We start from the raw sequence: 21534 nt of genomic DNA on the forward strand, positions 1-21534 counted from the left end.
ATATTCTCATGCAATAATGCTTCCATAAATTGATTTTAATGTATACAACTAAACTACTGTTTAAATGAGTTGTTGAGTTATTTGGTATATTTATAAAATTAACCGATTCACTTGAAAAAAAGTTTCCCACATAGCAACCACTTGTGCAAAGAGAATACGAACATATACGTAAGACGCATAGTCTTCGTGTAGCATTATTTTTAAACCTATAATAATTTGTCAATTTAGCTAGTTGTCAATTTAGTATATTATTCGTTTTAAATCTATTTTCAATATCACTTATAATAATGCAAAAACCTTTAAGTTTATTTAGTTTTAGTAAATCAAAACACCATGGGACAATTCTTTGTGCAGTTTTGAGACAGCCTTATTCAGGCCACAAGCCAGCAACAACAGAATCTAAGAAACCTGTGGATCCAAGAAGGATATTTAAAGTGTACAGATTTGGTGGTGTTTCCAGTAATGAAAAGCCCCAAGTAATGAACTATGATCTAGACGTGAGTACTTGCGGCAGAATGGTCTTAGATGCTTTAATAAAACTTAAGGACATGGACCCAACACTCGTATTTCGACGTTCCTGCCGGGAAGGCATATGTGGTTCATGTGCTGTAAATCTTCAAGGACACAACTGTCTCGCTTGTATTACAGCCATCCCTCAGGACAAAACAATTAACATATATCCAATACCACATATGTACGTAATCAGAGACCTAGTTGTTGATATGACACATTTCTTTGATGTTTATAATAGCCTCCGTCCATATCTAATTCGGCGAGATTCGGGATCTTTGGGTAAATTCCAGTACGCCCAAAGCATTAGTGATAATGCAAAATTAGTGGGTCTTTATGAATGTGTTTTATGCTCCTGTTGTTCTACTGCATGCCCTAGCTATTGGTGGAATGGTCGAAGATTTTATGGACCCGCCAGTTTGCTTCACGCTTACCGTTGGATAATAGACTCTCGAGATGAGGATACTGAACAAAGATTGTTCGAATTGAGGGATGACTTTAAGGCATTTCGATGCCACACTATAATCAACTGTACCCTTGCGTGTCCAAAAGGATTACATCCGGCTCTTATTATAGCGAAACTAAAGAGGTTGATTTCTGGCTTAGACAAAAAAGAACCACCGGAAATAGACACTATGAAGTTTTCATCCAGCGGACCATCATGTGGTTGCTAACATTATTGATATTGATGACGTCAGTTGATTTCTTGATTTTTTTTATGGAACTATTGTTTAACTATATACCCTTTCAATGTCACGTCACTTTATAAAGGTCACGTATTTGTACGATAATGGCATTTCAATAATATATGATGTTAATAGTGGATAAACATTTTATTTATTACTTAAATTTCAGTTACCTTAATTGCAACCTTGAAATGAAAAATACATAATCTCGTTTTGGTGGTTATATTGTAGAAAATTCGATAAAGGTTATAGCTTGCATTACTTAAATATTTAATAATAACAACTAGCCTTTATCGTTAGAATATGCAAAAAGAACTTAGCCTGATGTAACTGTGTTAATCAAATAGCATTTTACGTGTCACAACTTACACATTACCTCTAAAAATAAATGTTCAGATAAAAATAATGAGATAAAACAAAATATATTTTTTGCTACCTTAAAACTCATCATGGTAGATATTAATATATATAAAGCAATACGAACCAAACTCATTTTATTATTTTAAGACCGACAAATAAAAATATAATGAATATTCTATTCGAACATCATACAGATGTGTAAACTTCACTAACGGCGTGTTCAATGAATCACATCGAAAGGACTACGTAACGACCAATTTTCCGCGGTGTTCCGGAAATCGGTTCTTGAATCGAGACATCAAAAGTCAAATATAAAAGACGTTCAAGCGGTTAAGACACAGTGACAGACGCTGGTGCGCTCAGTAACTTTTACAGTGCCTGCCGTGCCAGGATACCCCTTTCCCAATTTATGACCTTACCGTGCATTTGAATAACTTTATCATAAAAATAGGGCGGTCTGCGGCCAGAAACTTTGGCAATAAAATGCAAATGGTGACATTGGTGACGCTTTTTCTATGTGCCTAATGTTTTGTTTTAGCTTTTGGTTGCTATCGTTGCAATTTGGAAATGGCGGTTTTAGTTGCTTTGTTTACAAAATTCTAGTTTTCTAATTTTAAGTTGCCATTGGATGTGATTAATGAATTTGATGTAACTTTTTTTAAATAGAGACGGTGGATTTTAGATTACCCGCGTAGTTTGTTAATTTCTTCTACAAAACACCGTCTTCTATCTGTGTCCCGAAATTAAACATTTATTTTATAACGCATCGTAAAAAGAGGAATTTTTAATTTACCGAGAGACATAAAATGCTTTTAATGAAATATAAAATGTAACCGTAAAAAAATTTTAGTGTACTAAATTTAAGATTAAGTATTAAAAAACACACACTTTCTAGCATAGGGAAGCGGAACGACGTTCAACAATTTTACTTATTGTCATTTTGCAGTAGCATTTGATGTAATTTTCAATAGAAACTGATTTATTTTTATTCAGTCCAATTTTTGCCAATGCAACACTATCACACCAAAAACTATAAATTGTTATTAATATTGATTCAACATCGTTTCAAAGCATCGATCAAGGAGTTTATACATAACTTGCCTAGCTTTTTTTTACATTTAGCTATATTTTACATTAAACATTAAGTAACCTGCTTAAGATGGAATAGCCCTTGTCAAGGCAGAACGGTGACAGTAAAGAAAGGGGAAATGCACAGTCCCAGAGGCATCTTAGATTGACCGTGGAGCAAATAGCAACCAGGGTCAATCTTAGGTGTCACTGGGACTGAGTAAACTTGGAAATACGCTTACACAGATGCAGAAATTGTAGGTAAATAATAAATCTTATCTCGATAAAAATCATCATTAAATACACTTCAACTTGGGGGATCTAAGGTCCAGCAGCGATAGAAAGCAAGTCAAGTATACCATATTCGGGAAACGCCGAAAAAATAAATGACAGACTGTCAGTACTTATCAAGCACTCCCTTAAAAAGTATTTCGTGTCACGAAATAGTTTTCTTGCAAGCGTCATGTTTTCACTGCTTCAGAGAAGGTCTGGCGTGGTAAGAAAACCGTTTGAAATGTTTAAAAAATAGTCTAAAAGATAATAGAAACCTTGAAACAAAGAATCAGGTGACACGAGTTAGGGAAATTCAATTCCAGTAAGTTTTGCAAGATACTCAGCAAATGGTCGATTAAATTTAAATAAGGCCCGTAACCTTTATGTAAACTGAGCAACATTTTCGAAGTTTTGTAATTACCGTTTTAAATATTGCCTGAAAACGAGAGCGATGTTCAGTAAACTTCAGTTACGGTTAGGCACATTTCCTGTGGGCGGCCGAAAGTTTTGATGGTGTTTGTCAAGGCTGCGATGAAAAAGGCCCGCACGTGTATGTAATTAAGGTCCATTGTGACAACTTTTCTCTGCCGTGGTTTTAAAAGCAATCACAAATATGTGCACTTGCAGGGTTGTCAGATCCAGTAACAATTTAATGACGTAAAATATTGTTTTTTATTTTAGAAAACAAAAGCGTTAATATATTTTTATTTACATAAGGTAAGGTAAAGGTAAATTATGATAGGTTCCCTGATGCTTAATTACATATTAGCGGTTTGCATTATTTTATGTAAATTTTAACACCGCTTGGAAAACCACACAACTATGGAGTTAAAAATACCAGATTGACTTAATTATAAGTCTATGATTAGGTATATATTTTCTCTACGATATCAATAAAGTGGAATAGTGTCATTAACGAAATTGAATAGGACGCTAAAAATAAAAGTATCGTAGCATATTTTTATAAAATATTGAAGAAGTCTACAAAAATTTGCAGCCATATTCCGTACATCGCATACCGACATTTACAAGTCTCGCAAATGGAAAATGTCAATTGTACGTCAAATTCTCAAGAATGATCCTCGAAATTGAATCGGGGTTCCAGAATTTAAAGCGAGTTCAAACAGCGAGGTACGTTAACTCAATTTTATTGTAGAACATCGAAATGATAGTCTCCAGAAGTCGGAATAGTCGTAAGAGTTAATACGATTTTAGTTGATAATGTTATTAGACTAAAGATAGCCCTAGATGCAATCTTGCATAATGAATCAAGATAATAGTGGACAAATATTTTAGTGTTCATCTATTAGCAGTTATATTAAACCCATATCCTTAATCAGTTTTTACGCGGCATCGTACTGAAACGCCTCATTACTTGGTGGCATGTCTTTATCGGCAGGCTCCCACCAGACCAAAATCATGATATCAGATATACTACACTACTCGGCACACGCCTCCTCTTTTGTAGGCACTCTGAGGCAATAAGTAAGGTAAACCAGTGTCTTAGCTTCGACCTAATTGAGAATTGTTTCACAGAAAATAACATTTTAGGTCTCATTGTTCACCACTTGGGAATCTAACCGTAGATTCGTAGTCGAACACCTAGGTTACCACTAAACCGGAAAGGAAGTTAAAAATTATAGAGAAGTAATAGATAAGATTAAAAACATTTGGTACCCAATTAAGCAAGTCTTAAGACCCCATAACTTATAGTTAGGTACTAAAGTAGATGTCTTCGAAGTTACAGAACGTGTTTCTACCTTATAAATACTCAATATATGCCAATTTAAGGGCAATGTGTTGCAAACACAATAACAGCCTGAAGCACGTCGCTCACTGCACATGCACCGAATGAATTCGAATACCACAAAAGCGGAAGGTTTCTCTTATTTCACTGAGTCTCCGTTTTTCGTCCACATCGGATGCAATCGGTACACGGTTTTTAACTTACCGGACGTTCCTCTTTTTGCAAGAGTATAAGCATTTTCGACAACCACTCTAGCGTAGCGGTCGTATAAGTGGGAGTTCCATGTTTATTTATCATTAGCTCAATTCCAGTCTCGTGGAAGGTTTTGGTATGTTACCATCCTGTAGGCAATAATATACTGCCATGGGTATGTATGAAACTGATATACTTACTTTAAATAAATTAATGTGCTCGCGATAACGCAGGAAAACGATAATTGACTGCTAAATATAAATTGAAAAAAATGCAATGCGTAGTGCTCTGTAGAATATTAAATTTCAATCAACAACTTTCGTACTTAATTTGTTTACATTTTCATAAATCATAACATTAAAATTATGCTATCGTAGAAAGAAATTGAGAGGTTTTTAATAAAAGATGAAAAACTTTATTAAACTCAAATTGTAATTTTTTTAAATTGGTGGAAAAATATTTACTTTTTTTGCAGTCTTAACTTTTCATCCATTTTGTGAAAATGCCAATATAATATTTAAACGGACTTTAAATCTTAATTAATGAAGAAGTCAATTAAGAAGCGAGAGTATTTCGTCTAGTGGTGAGATTTAAACTATAAAATACAGCACATTTTCTCTCTAATTGTAAGAGTTCCATCATTGGATGAAACTTCTCTGGCTGGATTTTGCTAAAAACAAAAGGTACTCAACTGTACTGTAATTAACATTAGATGAAATTTGTGACTCCCAGTTGCAAGTTATACCCACTTTACACCTCCGCTCTTGATGTTTCTACCTGGAAAATGTTGTGAAATAGTTAGACTCCCTACTGAACTTTACTTTATCCATTAGTTGATAGCAGATTGTAATTTGAAAATGCGATGCGATTGGACCCTTGCAGAAATATGCGATCGTCTAGTAGAATTAAAACAGTATGGTTGGGATTCCAAGTGACTGGAGCGACGAACTTACACCGGAAAATGTGGAGTTGACAACATATTAAAACACTTTTGTTAAGCAGTGGATATGCATCAGTTGATTTGTTGATAATGATTGTGGTAAATTGTTGACTACACAATAGCTAATTACGCCTTGTCATGGGACATTCGCACACCATGAAGTTTCTCGTTGTGCAAATAAATACACGAGTAGCACCGCCCCGCTTGTCTCCCCTACGTGTCGCACTTTTGGTATTTTTCCATACATTAATTTTTTTAGTATCTAAACGTTCTGCCTCTGTGCGGTGCAAATGCCTTGTTGCCAAGTCTTTAATGAGAATGCCCATGTGGTGGCTAAGTTGCGTAGATATCTATGTAGATATCTGTGTCTATGGATACGATCGAAAGATACGCCCATCATATAACACGACATCATTTAAATCAATTTTTAATCTTACCACGGGAACTATTTCAGAGATCGGTATAGAAAGTACATGTCCTTTTTTTCCACGGCTTAGCTCGTAATTAATTTTCGATTTTCCCTCAGGAACTACTTAAGGAATCAATAATAACGGTAACGATAAAAGGTAGCCTATGTTCTTTTCCATGTCAAAGGCTACATGCATGCCAAGTTTCATCTAAATCCGTTCTGTTGTTTTTGCGTGATTGAGTAACAACCGTCCAAACATCGAAACACTCACTACTACATATAGTATATTATACTAACTACTTAGTAGTATATTATTAAAAATTAAATTTGACTTCTACTGAAAATGAATAAGAAATGCACTTAGCATTTTGTATTCATTTATTACCTTTGAATCAATAAACAGTTCAATAATCTATATTGAGAAGTTAATTAGGTAATACCAGAATTCGGCAGATGCTTACAGCACATTCGAAAACGTAAAATCAATGAAAAGTGAATTATATTATACTAGGTTTGTCCCTGATTTCGTTCGCGTGGAGGCTGGCGTAATCCCGGGCTTAATTCGTTTACGTGTGTCGACTAGCAAACGAAGGGAAACCCATTGAGTTTTGTTTATAAACACTTTAATTGCTTTTCTATGCCTTTTTTATTGAATGTTATTTAAAGCGTAATAAATACACGGTGACTTTATCGTCCTACATTGGCAGCCAGTTCAATCTATCTCTAGGTTAGGTATATTAAAAATATTCACCGTTTACTATACTAGTGATAAAACAAACTTAATAAAGTTTGGAATCAACTGAATGAAGTAGTACCAACTTTTTGCGCTTTCGTGAATTACCGACCGACATTTACCCTAATACCACCGCCGTCTTTATATGCTGAATCCCGGTAGGCTTTTCCGGTCTTCCTTTTTGCTAGATATTAGGCTTTCCAAATCAGAATACTCTGGTGCCCATGGTATACTTTAGTTTATAAATGCATTTATGTATAATAAATGCACAAATGCACCTAACGGTCCATTATCTTCCTTACCCAGTAGAGCGTGAGGTCGCTTCGACTGGGGAAAAGCTGGGTGCAGTATCAAATCCATGCGATACGATACACCAGCGTTGACCTTTTACACTGCATCTTTTGTATATCAGAAATTTTGAGTTAATTTCATAATTGTTTCGTATAGTTTTATGATTACATCTTCACAAGTGCGCACTATTGTCTTTCAACTAATAAGTAGATCAACTTTGTAAAACATTTACTGTGTACTAAAATTAGAGCACTACTACAAGATTAAACATTGAATTCTTCATAATGTTACGTGACGTCCCAAGCAATGGTGATACATTGGCATACGCGATAAAAATGGGATATCATAATATGTTAATGCTGTTTTCTACTAAAATATTCGATTTAGTTGATATAAAAATGAAAGACGTGGGAGCTATATACTTATCAATCTATTATAAATAAAATATTTAAATAAAAATAAAGATTAAAAGGTTTTTATATTAAATGTTTTTTTTTGTTACATTTTTAGGGATAAAATATGAATCACTACAGAATAAAGTCATTTTATTCTCAAGACAAAATATGTAGAAAAAAATATATATTTGAACGTATACTTTAAGAGACAATTGAAAATTTAAGAAATAGATAATAATTGAATTATGTGTGGGATGAGTTATGCGGCATTTTGTTACACCCTATATTAGAGTGGGAACCGGTAGTATTTTATATACTTTAATACCCCATCGGTATAAAATTTCGCTGCACGAAAGTATACGCTTATGTGATTTATACATTCCGCAAATAACAAAATGCCAATTGAACGTCAAGAATGATCCTTGAAATTGAATCGGGATTCCGGAATTTTCAGAATGTTCTCCACAGAGGCAAAGAAGAAACCTAATTTAAAGGTACGTCTTCGAAATGGCTCCGCCCAATGTGTCGTGATGCCCCGCGAAAACGATTAGAGTCGATCGGATGTAGAAAATTAGATAACATGCCATCGAGCAATCTGCAGTAGCGGTTATTCGATCCGTAATATAAAGCTTGCGAGATGTGTGATATATATAAAATTTGTATTGCTTCTTGGGCTATTTTGTTGACAAAATAAAGATCAACCAGATTTTGCACGTATCTTTGTCAGCATAGTTTCTCTGTTTTCCTGCGGAGCTTAAATTTACCGGAATATACATTAATGGCCATTTCAATTACTTTTATATTAGACACATTTATTTATTTCACATAGAAGATATATCCGAAAATCTATATTAGTATTCCTTACACTAATATAGATTTTCATTTTACTTAATACTCATACAGTTACTTGCATTCATTAAAAACTATAGATTGTAGCTGTGAAAATATTAGTAACTTGTTTATAAACCCTGTAGAAGTTTTAACGGGTTACTTTACACTAAAGCTTTTATTTAAATATAATTAAAATATATCTCATAATATCAAATAGCTGCTTGGCCTGTTGGTGAAATCTCTGAAGCATACACATATCTTACTAAATCGTATTAATGTGTTTTCAAGGTACTGAAGCTTGAAAACAATAGAAAGAGTGCAAAGTGAGAACCGTTCAGTGCAGATGGAGTTTCAAGCTGCATTTGATGTTAATTGCAGAACAGTTAAATGTCTTTTGTTTGTATTTCGGAAATACTCGGCAGCAAAGTTTCATTCGTTGCCATGAACTTTTTAATTGGGATGGGATACTGGCATGTGGCATATCTTTTTGGGCTTAAGTGCCAGTGAAACTTTCCAAACGTTATCTGGACCTTTGCTTTGATTTGCAAAGTGTTAAGTGTTACATTTATCCTTACAATTTATGACGTAAATGTTTTCGTATCTTATACATATTAAGTGGAAGCAAAATTAAATCCACAAATTGCATAGGAACCTACGTAATATCTCAATCAAAGCTTTAGTTTATGTTCGTTTACACAAGTTAATGTTCGTTATGTTTATTATAAGAGTATGAATTATTAATCGGAAATTGTTTGAATTGTTGTCGGGTTTTACAAATGGATAAGTATAAAAATGTTACAAGTTACAATATGTTGAAAATATCCCACCGTTGATACCATGCAGGGGAAACATGGACATAAAAGTTAGGAATAAACTTCACTAAAAGACAAAAAATTCCGAATAACGTTGGGAAAACGCCCGAGAGTATCCAAATGAAAAGTCTGACGTACATTTTTGAACTCGCGAACTGCATTAAAATGCTAACACTTCTGCAAGAGGGGAATGTTAGGTAAGTTAAAAACCATGTACCGTACGTATCCCATGTGAATGTCGTTCGGCGAAAAATGGAGATTCAGGAAAATAATGAAACCTTCCGCTTTTGTTTATCTGAATTTATCCGTTCATGTTCAGTCTGCATGCTATCTCTATCACGCCTCCTGAGTTTTAAACGCCATTTTTCACACCTACAAGCTTCGGGGCTTGAGTGCTGGCGGTACATTGCGCCTCGATGTATTTAAAAAAAAACCCAAAGAGTTTTATTTAATAAATTGGAGAGTTTCACCCTTTTTGAACGCAGTATCATTCCCCCGTGAACAGTCAAATTGGATGGTGCAGTTGTAGGTTTATCAAATTTCTTGATTATTTCTGTGCCTTAAATTTAGACCACGTGTTGTAAAGAAAAACGAATATATGTAGAATTAATACATTGTCTTAAAAATCATTCTAAAGGCAATTTTGGCATGGCAAATTTGTTAAATACAATTTATTATAATATGTAACGTACTGAAATAATAATCGTTAGCCCGCCATCTGATATTGAAGCAGCGTGGAGGGTGTGTACTCTTAATGTGTTTAATTAATGTTGGAAGGTAATTGGAAGTTAGTAGGACGATGATCAATTATGACTTGCGTCGTCATAATTGATCGTTGAAAAACCATAATTAAGAGTCGAGTTAAAATAAAACTTTATTTGCAATTCAGTTGAATCTGATCAACGTGTGCCTTCACATTCCTCTACTCTTACAGGAGAGAGGGTTTTTAGAGCATAACCCAATTAAGTATTCAAATGTTGGTTGGCGGACTTAACCGATAGTTAACACATGTTTTTGATACCTAATAAGGCAACAATACTACTTTGTTAACTCCAGGATGGAGATTCTTGAACAAAAATATATACCTCAAAGCAATTTATGGCCCGACTTGAGAATAGAACGCAGGTCTTGAATTTGTAATCAAATATGCTATTTAGGTTTATTAATGAATACGCTATATACAAGGCAGTTTAGGAACGTTAACAAACAAAGTAGGTAATTCAAGTATTCATTCAGAAGTCATAGGTCTCTTACAGATGAATGGGCGTTCAAACAGGCAGTGAGATAGACGGACAAAGTTCAACAAATTCACTTAAGCAAACTCGGCAACCTAGCTTCGTTCGGTCAATTATTTGTTCAAACATCGTGAAATTAATTCAAAAAGGGACAACATGCACACCTACTTACTCATGTAAATCGAGTTTCAAACTACGAGTATATTTAGCTTGTGCCCGTGAATACGAGCGCGTGGGCACCAACACAAACACTGCTAATTCATAAACGTGATTCAACTGCAAATACTGAAAAATGCATTGGAATTGTATTAAATTTTTATTTTTATTTTAATTTTTCTATGGTTTGTATACAAGCATTCAGCAGCTTTTCTATTTATTTTAGCGGTAGTGTATTTAATTATTTTTAGTGTTAGTGTTAAACATACAGTAACCAAGCATTTGATTATATATATTACTATCGTATTTGTTAGCTCACTGAACTAAATTACAGGAATTTTTTACCTCCGATCAACTTTGTTGTGGTGGTTCGGTGTCTTAAATACAGTTCACTTAATATTTGTATTATATGTTCCCCTTATTTTATTTTACCTTATCCGAGACTATTTTTATACTTGATTATTTTTATACCTGATTAATATTTTATTTGAAATTAGCGCTCAGTCACCGTGCTACTGCGAGAGCGTTGACCGCAGGTTAACAGCTGATAGCTCTTGTAGGGTGACCATACTTATCATTTTTAAATTTCTAATCATTAATGTTTGTATTCTCAAGATCATAAAAATAAGAAATATGATTTTTTTAAATTTTGATTACTGATTTTGTTGTAACCTTAATATTTGGGCACTAGTAAATTTATTTTTGTATTTAATCCTTAAAATTAAAACCGTTAAAATTTAGTCTATACAGATAACACATGCGTTAGTTCAAAGACAAGGCTTTGTTTTATTATGTTGTCTGAGACCTTATTTGCTACCTAATAGAGTCGTTTGTGGAATATTTTATGTTGTCTATTTAAAATGCACATATATTTTGGATTTCAGATTAGTCCCAAAGGGTATTTGCCTAAAAGATTGTGATCAAGATCTGTTTTAATTGAGCCCAACTTTCATAGTGAGCTCAAAATACGCTTATTTTTTAAATAGCTTTAAATTATAAAATTAATAAAAAATCACATCGCTTTCCTAGCAAGTAAATATTAAGAATATCGGAAGCTGAAACATTGAGTTACCTTTTGCTACAGAATATACGACAACCCATAAGACCTGTGTGTATATCAACTAAGGGTAATCGAGTTATAAACTAGCTTTTGTCCGTGATTTCGCACGCGTGGACGTCAGTGCAAACCCAGTGTTAATTCGTTTAGGTGATTCAACTACGAACAAAGAGAAATGCAGTCCAAATGTTTTTAATTTTTTTTCTATAGTCTACCTACGGACCTCTCTAGCTTTTTGGATTATAACGTGCACGTACAAAGTTTTATGCACCATCCCATTTACGACCAACGAGTATTCTGTAGGTTTTTCTTATTTTTATTGTGCAAACCATTTTTATGGTCTTATTTTTATTATCTTTTTCCGTGTACATAATAATACGTACTATTTACTATATTTAATGGTGTATCATAAAAAAATATACCTGCTAAAATTTTTCAACTATAAATTCAACTTTTCAATATTTTTCGTTGTATGACTAGCTGTTTTCCATGACTTTGTCAGCGGGAATTGTCTTTTTAAAAAGCCCAGATGCAATTTATCTCCCATCAAATTATACCATTTGATCAGCGATTTAGGTACGAATAGGTAACAGACACGTCGCTTACTATGCGCCTCATAAGAAGGCTCAGAATGATTAAGCGGGTGAAACGGCGGACTACACTAGGGAATTGTATGTGATCAAATCAGAAATGAGGAGATATGTAGAAGAACTAGATTCAACGACATAGCTCTGCGAGACGCAAAGCTGAAGAGAAAATGGGCGGAGCACAGAGCTCGGATGGAGAACCAATGGACGTTCAGGTCCCTAGGTGCTGGAATGGCGACCCCGTACCTTTAAACGCATATAAGAGTAGTTCGGCCCTCAAAAAGGTCTATATCCAACATCAAATGATCGCTGAGAGCCGCTGGAAACAAGCGGCCAGGACCGCAGATTTCGGGTGAAGTGATGATGATGAGGTAACAGACAAACAGATCTACTTATGAATGTATATATTACTTACTGTAACTTAACATTACAAAATAACATACCTTTTTATTTAATATTGTGGTATTATGAGCATTTTATATGTGTGTAAGTTGGGAAGGAGAAACTTTGTTTGAACTGCCATCAATTTTAATTGTCACAACAACGGGTGGAGGGTGCACCTCCTAAATTTGATCAAGCAATTTTAAACTGCAAAATTAAGTTCGTATAACCCCCCAGTTCCCGACAGAGCTGCAGTGCATTACTTTGCTTCGTAATATTTCTGAAACTAGACAGTATAAAGCTTCCTCTATAAATAACTATAACACAAGAGTTTTTGAGCCTATTTAAAATTGTTCCGGTGCACGAATTTGTTTTATATGCCTTAAACCATACTTATATTATAAATGCGAAACATTTTTATTTATTTGTTACTTATTTTTGGCTTAACCACTGCACCGATCTTAATGAAATTTGGGACATACCTAGCTAATATACTGTAGATGGACACAGATAATCATAAATAATATAGTTTTAGTTAGGTATCCAATAATTCAAACAACATCCCGTAATATAAGCAAAAACCTATTGAAAGAAATGAAAACTTAAGTTCTTTGCTTTACTTTTACATCTTCCTCTTGTTGTTCTTGAAAAAAACTGAATTCATTTAGCTCAGTTCAAGGTTGAAAGTAAAAGAAATAGGAAACAAGTTTACGAAATAAATTGGAGGCTTCCGTAAACGACGTAGCGTAACGCATGTCGAGATAAGAACTAAGGATGATATAAACAAAGTTTTTGCTTTAAAAGTTTGAGACTTTTGCACATGCGAGGAATGAAGGTTCTGCATTTCAACTGGAAACATCCAGTAATCCACGAACCTCTCATATGCTCCGACTTGGCTCAAACTTTACTTATACAATTCCTTTTGAAATTAAACCCGTATATTTTGTTCGTAATTACGTAGAAAGTAAGAGTTACTACGAGCCTTTTAGCTTTCGTAGGTGAATATTGCTAACTTAATAGGTTTGAATGTATTTAATGGAGAGACTTGAGTGGTTCTAAATTTCGGTAAAGGACTTGGAGGTTGAGAGCCGTATTATAAACTAAACATTTAAGGATAGCTGGGATATAGTCAAAACTTCAGGTCTTGATATTTAGCATTGTCGTGCATCAATTGATTCTGTAGACTGTAGTTTTAAGACTTTGTTTATATTTTTAACTTCATTGTACTTATCAAAATAAATAATGAATAGTTATGAAAAATGGTACAATTCTAAAATAAATTATGACCTTTATTAGTAGTTTGATATTTAGTATCAATTGAATAAAGATTTTAAATAAATAAAATATAAATATTAATAAAATAAATTTTATAGAGCAACATTACACAAGGTTACAAGCGGAGCCAGTGCTAATATTAAATGTATAAATGTTAATAGAGATAATTGTAAAATTTGCTTGTGAAATATAATCAAAAGACAAAGAGTTCCATCAAAACGACAGTGCCATCAATATGATGAGGCTCATCAGAAAGCTCGTGCCAAAGCTTTTTAGGCGAATTCATTAATTTACTTAACGAGTTAGACACGTCATCATGAACCTTTGTTGTGTTTCTGAGCCTGAAACCTTTGTCTTGTAGGCGTTAAATACGTACTTTCACCTTTTTAACTTGGTTTTATACAAAGTACGTTTCTTATATCTTTCTTTTATCTTGAATTGACGGACTTATTACAACAGTAACTTTACTATGCAACTAATTAATTAATGTCGCTCAGCAAACTTTGTATTTGAAGTTAGTTATGAGTAGAATAAACTGAATATAAAGTTCAGGTAATTAAAGTGCAAAAATTATAAGAACAAACTAGTAGTCTGACGATCTGAAGTTTCGCCATTTATTGTTTGCAAGATTATCTTTATATAGCCACCTTAGTAATTACCTAGTGGTTAATCTCGAACTAAGAGGTCGCTTTGTTCGGTAATAATATATTTAGACATTAAAGTATAGACTTCGACTAACAAAAGTAGAAATTGTTATTAGATACTATTGTTTATTTCGTTAAAACAGACTTTCCACTCAGTATGATAAATTAACATTTAAAAAATTTACTTACTTAATACAGGCATATGTATGCTTGGGAAGATTGACACGTAATTTTTGCTGATCCTACTCATTTCAAACAACTTTGATAGCCCCCAGAACCTTCATAAAAGAAGTATATTCTTTTAGACCTCTTACGTGTAAGGACGAAATATCTATTTTATTGAGTAAGGCAGGAAGACAGACTTAAATTAAAAAATACGACGGCTAACCAATCGTTCAAGTCATTGTTACATTAATCGTTATCGTAGTAAGAGTCGAGTTTTTGACTCAGCAGCTGAAGTGTCTATTTCCTTAGCCACTTAATACGATTTTCCATGTAACAACGTTTACCAAATCCGTTTAAATAATGTTTATGACACATTGCAAAAGTGAATCGAACGATTCCACTTGGAGTTTGGATCGTGTCTTATTGAATTATAGCTCGGCGGGACGTGACTGCGTCCAGATCGGGCAGCGTTTGGTGTTTGCTCTACTCCGTACATGTGCTGACTTTAATCGATTCTTGAATGATTCTTGTCGCCTGCGACGTGCTGTACCGGGCTTATAATGTTCAGCATTTATTATTTAAACTAGCCGTACCCGAACACGCTTCGCCACAGTTCTATCTGATATTAGCCCCCGTTTTAAGGAGCACATCAGTATAACATTTAAATTAATTTGTTTTTTTAATTACCACTTTGTACCACTTTAAAATGAATAAATAACATACGGAAGCTGATTTCACCTAAATATGGTTAGGTATTTTTTAAAATATTTTTAAGGGCTTCTTTTAATACCAATTTTATAAATCGTGCCGGTATTCCTTAATTCTATAAACTCTATCATCAGGCTGTATTGTTGGAATGTATTCACAATTTGGAGTTTTTATTGACACTATAAGAAGAAATAATAAAAAAAGAAAAGTTTAAATTAAACGTGATACAAGATATACAATACATATTACAAGAAACTAAAATGTTTAGTGTTATTAGTTTGATCTTAATAATGTTTATATTGTGTGGTGTTTGTATTTCACCGTAGTACGGAACCATTGGTGTGCAAATTCAACAGGCACTTAGCCGTTTCAAAATATTATGGCTACGCCTAAACTTCAAATGAAACAGTTAGTTTCCTAATACACCTGTTGCATCTCACGCTGCATGTCACCTTTCTTTGTCTAGCACGGGGTTGCAAGTTGCGACATATGGCATCGCATAAAACCACTCGACGACGTATCCTCTACGCCTTTTGCCTGGCAACGTACATTGCCCTCTCAAAAGTCCCCTACATTAAGTTAATTAATTAAAAGCATGTATACATTTTCTAATTATAAGACAATTTCAAATATTATATGTTACGTAAATTAAGTAACCCATACATAGTAAACAACTAAATACCGAAAACAAACCGCAATAGACACTATAAAAATCAGCTAAGTGATATTTAGATTTGCGCATGCGGATTGAAAGAAACTTCTTGGGGAATTCATTTCTAAATAAATTTTTGTTATTTTTTAAAGAACTTAATGTTTTTACAACAATCTTTTAACTCTTTGGCATAAGTGAGAGTTAGATTGTATATTAACAGGCATCTGTAAGTTAAGCAAAAATATATTAGAATAAAAACATTTTACAAAGCCCTTTCATATAGAATCCACTTCGATCATTTATATGTAGGTAATAATTATTAAAATAAAAATCAGTCTTCCTGACCGGTGGTGATGTCACTACAAACAGACTGTGAAAGGGTCATCAGGCATTATTAAAATAAATTAAGTTAGAATTTTTGTGAGACGGATGGACGAAGATGCACTCTAAAGGGCTGTTTTCCATTTTGTTACGGAACTCTAAAAAGATAAAAGGTGAAATGAATAATCTACAGAATTTAATTTCACGATGGCCCTTCGGCTATTCAGAAATGAGACACAATAAGTGAAAGGGTTTCTTTTCAGGCACCTCGACTCTAAAAAATTGAGGTAATGGAACGTGAATAACAATTCGGCCCTCAGGGGGCACGAATCGGAAGGTGGGAAGGGAGATAGATTGATGATTCCCGTTCGTAGCATCTGTCGTTTAAGTGAACATCGATTATAGATACACCTTCTTGTTTCTTTGTTTGGGAAGCTACGTTTGACTTCTGCCATCATTCTTGCTGGCTTGAGGGATTAATTTTCTGATATAAACAAATGACAGGCTTATATTTTCCTCACGGGTGGAATGTTATTTGGGTGGAAAGAGGGTGTACCGGTTGTAGGAATTCTTTTCCTGCTTTCGTATTCAATAGATGTATTTGGAATATTGATAGCGTTTATTTTCTCGGATGAAACTATTAAACGATAATATTTTTATATTGCTTCCAGATTAAATAAATATACCACAAGAAATAAAAAACTTGTAAATGTTACAAAGATTAATATTTAATTCATATTATTTTATCAAACTAACCAAGTTTTAGTCTTCACTAGCTTAAAATGTGATCATTCGTTCGTAAAAATAGTAATTGATAAGATAGGATGACTTTGAAGTTCATCTTATAAGAAGAGTCTATAGAGCTGGACTAGAAAAACAATTAACTTAAGATAGAGTCCAACTATGGGATAGCGAGTAACGAAAATCCGCATGAAATGTTGTAAAAACAAGTGATAAATAACTAAATTTTATTTACAAAGGCCAGATTCATGGTGTCCAATGTAAGTGACTTGTGATAAAAATAATAATTAAAGTTATTATAGATTACATATTTCCGGTTTGTATACAATGCAGCTGTCAGCATGTCAACTTATCCTTTAGGTATCAAAGGGTTGGCCGCCTGTGAGAACAATATAGAAAATGTGTCTAACAGTAGGAAACAGTTGACAACGGGCGGTGACGTGCATGTCCATAGTTATGATTGCGATGTTAATAATCAGATCATTGGTTACCTATGTTATAACCCATTGACTTATTTTTGTGAAATTTTGCATTGAACTACCTTGCATCCTGGATATGATCTTATGACACAAATTTGGCCCGGGAAAATAAAGGATTCTTCCTAGATTTTTAATGACCCGAAATAAACGCGGATGTTGCATGGGCATAGATAGCTATTTAAAAGAAATATATCACAGAAGTATTCCGTTCTGGTACAATTCCGTGTGAACTGCACTTAAGTTTTCCATTTTAAAATCCATCGCAAAGCGTATGTTTTATAGATCGCTGCATTCCGTATTGCAGTTAGTTATATAACTCTTTTTTAATAGTTCAATCTCAATATCCCAGCCGACTTTATAGTTTAACACATTAAAGTGAAAGTAAGGGAGGTAGACAGAGCCAATTTCCAAACTCCAGGTTGGTACTGGGAAATTATATGGTGGCAAAACCTATTAACTACCGTTATTTGGCGAAACAGAAAAAATACGCTTAAAGTAGATATCAGTGTTTGGCACTTAAAAAAGAGGCAGATGAAGTTTAAAAGTATAAAGAGATACACAAATAAATCAATCCAAGAATAAATATAGAGTAGTTTTTATCACACTTAGCAGGATGAAATCAATTGTATTAATAATATCTATCTCTTTTATTTGTTTGCGAATCAGCGTTCGGATTTTATAGATGGCTTTCTTCAGCTTGATTTACCCGTTCGCTTTACTTGGATAATTAGATTGAGCTCTTTGAAGAAAGCGTTATTGAGGTTGAAGATAGGATAATCTTTCTAAATTTGAATCAAAATGCCTGTAAGTCTTGGCTAGATTTCAGACGGCTATTAAAAAATAAACTATTTTATTTTAATTATGAAACCACTTTGTATACTTGATAATTAATATATAATCTCATCAAATTTAATATTAATATTCCTTAAATGTTAATAAATTGTAAGTTTTTAGGAAAAAACCTTAATTTGTTAAAATTATTTGCAATTTTTTGTGTTCTACTGAATTCTTTCGATAATTTTTTCTTGACAGCATTCCGAATCGAATAAGCCATCGTTCATATTTTAAAGAGCTTGAACAAGAATTTGCTGACTAGACTATAATAATAAAAGGCATGTCTACATAACTTCGTGTAAATATAAAAATAGATTTAAGGTATTAAAAAATGTGCTTTGCTAAAATCATTTTAATTTTACAAAAACTCTCTGCAAAGGAAAGTACCTGAATATAAATTCATTTGTACTGTCAAATGTGCAACAAATCTTCTAAAATCTATCGTGAATGTTTTAAACCATGTTTTTTAGACTTTGGCGGTCGATGGGCGCAGTTATCCTGCTTTTTGAGTCCAAGACCGTGGGTTTGATTCCTACGACTGGAAAATGTTTTAAAAATGTTTGGATAAAATATTCTTATATAAGAGCATAATCATATTTAAATTAGTTTTAAAGTGTATCATCACATCAACCCATTACAGGCCCACTACAGAGCACGGGTCTCCTCCCACAATGAGGAAGTAAGGCCGTAGTCCACCACGCTGTCCCAGCGCAGATTGGTGGACTCCGTACATTTGCAGATTTCCTCACGATATTTTCCTTTACCGTTGAAGGAAGTGCTATTTTAATTACTTAAAACGCAACTTAGAAAAGGTAGAGGTGCGTGCTGGGATCTGAACTCGGACCCCTGAAAGTGAAGTCAAGCTCCTACCTAATGCGCCATCACTGCTCAATATTAAGAGTTTAATATAAAAATAATGGATTTAACATTAAATAAGAAGCGAAGAAAATGTATTGTCGGCAGCGTATTCTAAAAACAGTACCGCAAAATGCTTGCTAGTAAATAAGGTTCATAGGATTTCTCGGAACAGGTTATTCACTTCGAGAGGAAGGTAATATACCTAGAGCTTTGTGAAAATGGAATCTGGCATATCACACTGATTATTCACAGTTTTACTTCCACTTAATGTGTTTATAATTAATGTGCTTGATTTTGTGCAGCGATAATAAAGCGCGCAGTTATAATCTTTATCGGAAAATTTAATCATTTACGGTTTCTCAAAAGGCTTTGTAACCGGAAATTGAACTCACCAGCTCAAGCTAACATGGCGGCAGGAAATCTCACTACTCCATAGACGAGTATGTTTGTCAAATCTTAACTTTTGTGTCGTTAAATTTCTATTTCATTATTATTTTGTATGATACTGATTTGTTGTGGCTAAAGATTATTTTTATGACAAATGAGATTTATGTTGATGGTGACAACAAAAAACTTAAAAACTGATAGTTTGAAATCACAAAATACTTGATATGCGCAGAGATTTTCGAAGCTCAAGTGGTACAAAATTATGTTTAATAAGGCGTGACGTCATAATTTTAAATTCAACGTTTCACCTGGCTTTCTGACATGGCGAATCGCTATATTTTGCTTTTATTGAAAATCAATATCAATGTCACTATTTCATAAAGTCGCATTGGATTTGCCTTGTTGTCGTGGATATAACTCAGAATGCCTTTTTATACTTCGTTGTTTGTTTTGGGAGGTTTTCACTTAAATGCATATTTACATATCATATGTTGTGTACATATACATCGAACGCTCCATAAACTTTCGGACCGTCTTTTATAAATTCAAGATCACTAGAAACCAGAAATTCACAGGTAACAAATGTCGCGTGCAATTTCAGTTCTTCGTAGACGTGAAGATGTACAGCATGCTCGCTGTAGCCTACAGTATGTACGTTCAGTAGTGCTGTAACGCGCGGGACAATTTATGACCCTTTCTGTGTCTACACGGCTTAGCAGCGTACTTGTGATGTTGTGCCTTTCCATGACACTTTTACAATAAATCGCTTAACTTAACAATAAATAATCCAAGATAATTGGACGAATCAGTATGCTGTAATTTTTTTAACAATACCACGCAGATATATACCTCTTCTACTCGATCTGAAACGGTTCGCTCCGATTTTCCATTGTAAAGACAACATCATTGGTTACTCTTATCCCAAGGGATGGGATTAGTACCATTATAGCTTAATTTTAGGACAAACCGACCACGGCCCCTTTTATTGAAGGGTAACATGATGAAAAGTTTTACCAAAATTAACCTATAAAATGCTTTCGATTAAATCTATATTATGTGTCCTCTATCTGCATGAGTTATCGACTGCCAAGTCGAAATCGCTGAAGTTAAAAACATTCAAAAGCAGAATTCGATATATTCAAATTCCAAATGTATTTGTATTCAATTAATTCGTTTGAACTGCCAAAGTTTAAAAGTTTCCAGAAAAATCCCAGCACGGTGAATCTATATATATATGCGTTCTATTTAATTATTTAAGATGTTTCTTCACTGTGCGAAATATGACGAATTTGCTGGCGTTTCATCTATACCTACCAATAATGTAAAAAATAATGATTTGGGTTTAAATGGATCATAATCGCACCGGTAAGCGAAACGTTGGTCGACCCCCAACCAGGTAGACAGGCGACATCAAACGAGTCGCGGGCAGCCGCCGTATACAAGAGGCCCAGAATCGTGGAGTTTGGAACGCCGTACAAAATACCTATGTCCAGCAGTGGGACGTCCACTCGGTTGATTTAATGAGCATGATGATGGAACATAAATTATCAAAATTACTCAAATTATTCAAAGATTTTTTTGCCTATTTCAAAGCAAATAACCACTATTATTTATTTCAGTATTCAAAAGAAATTCTGCCTGAAGTAATTATATTTGTAAAGCAACCCAAAATAAAATGCTCTAACTGCTACTTTGTCCGCGTGCGCTGTCTAAATGGTACAACAAAAATACTATATACTTACAAAAACTAAATTGATATTACACGGTCAATAAAATTATCATGGGAGCTATTAAATAACCTACAGTA

The 21534-nt window shown here is 33.8% G+C and overlaps 1 protein-coding gene across 1 annotated transcript; it reads left to right on the forward strand.

Annotated features, from left to right (window-relative positions):
* Positions 1-284: 284 nt before the first annotated feature.
* LOC120636409 (succinate dehydrogenase [ubiquinone] iron-sulfur subunit-like) lies at positions 285-1272 on the forward strand. The gene has a single exon (XM_039907881.1). The coding sequence runs from the start codon at positions 288-290 to the stop codon at positions 1182-1184; it is 897 nt and encodes a 298-aa protein (XP_039763815.1). The 5' UTR covers positions 285-287; the 3' UTR covers positions 1185-1272.
* The last annotated feature ends 20262 nt before the right edge of the window (positions 1273-21534 follow it).

The sequence above is a fragment of the Pararge aegeria genome, chromosome Z (genome assembly GCF_905163445.1).
Source record: "Pararge aegeria chromosome Z, ilParAegt1.1, whole genome shotgun sequence".
NCBI classification, from domain to species: domain Eukaryota; kingdom Metazoa; phylum Arthropoda; class Insecta; order Lepidoptera; family Nymphalidae; genus Pararge; species Pararge aegeria.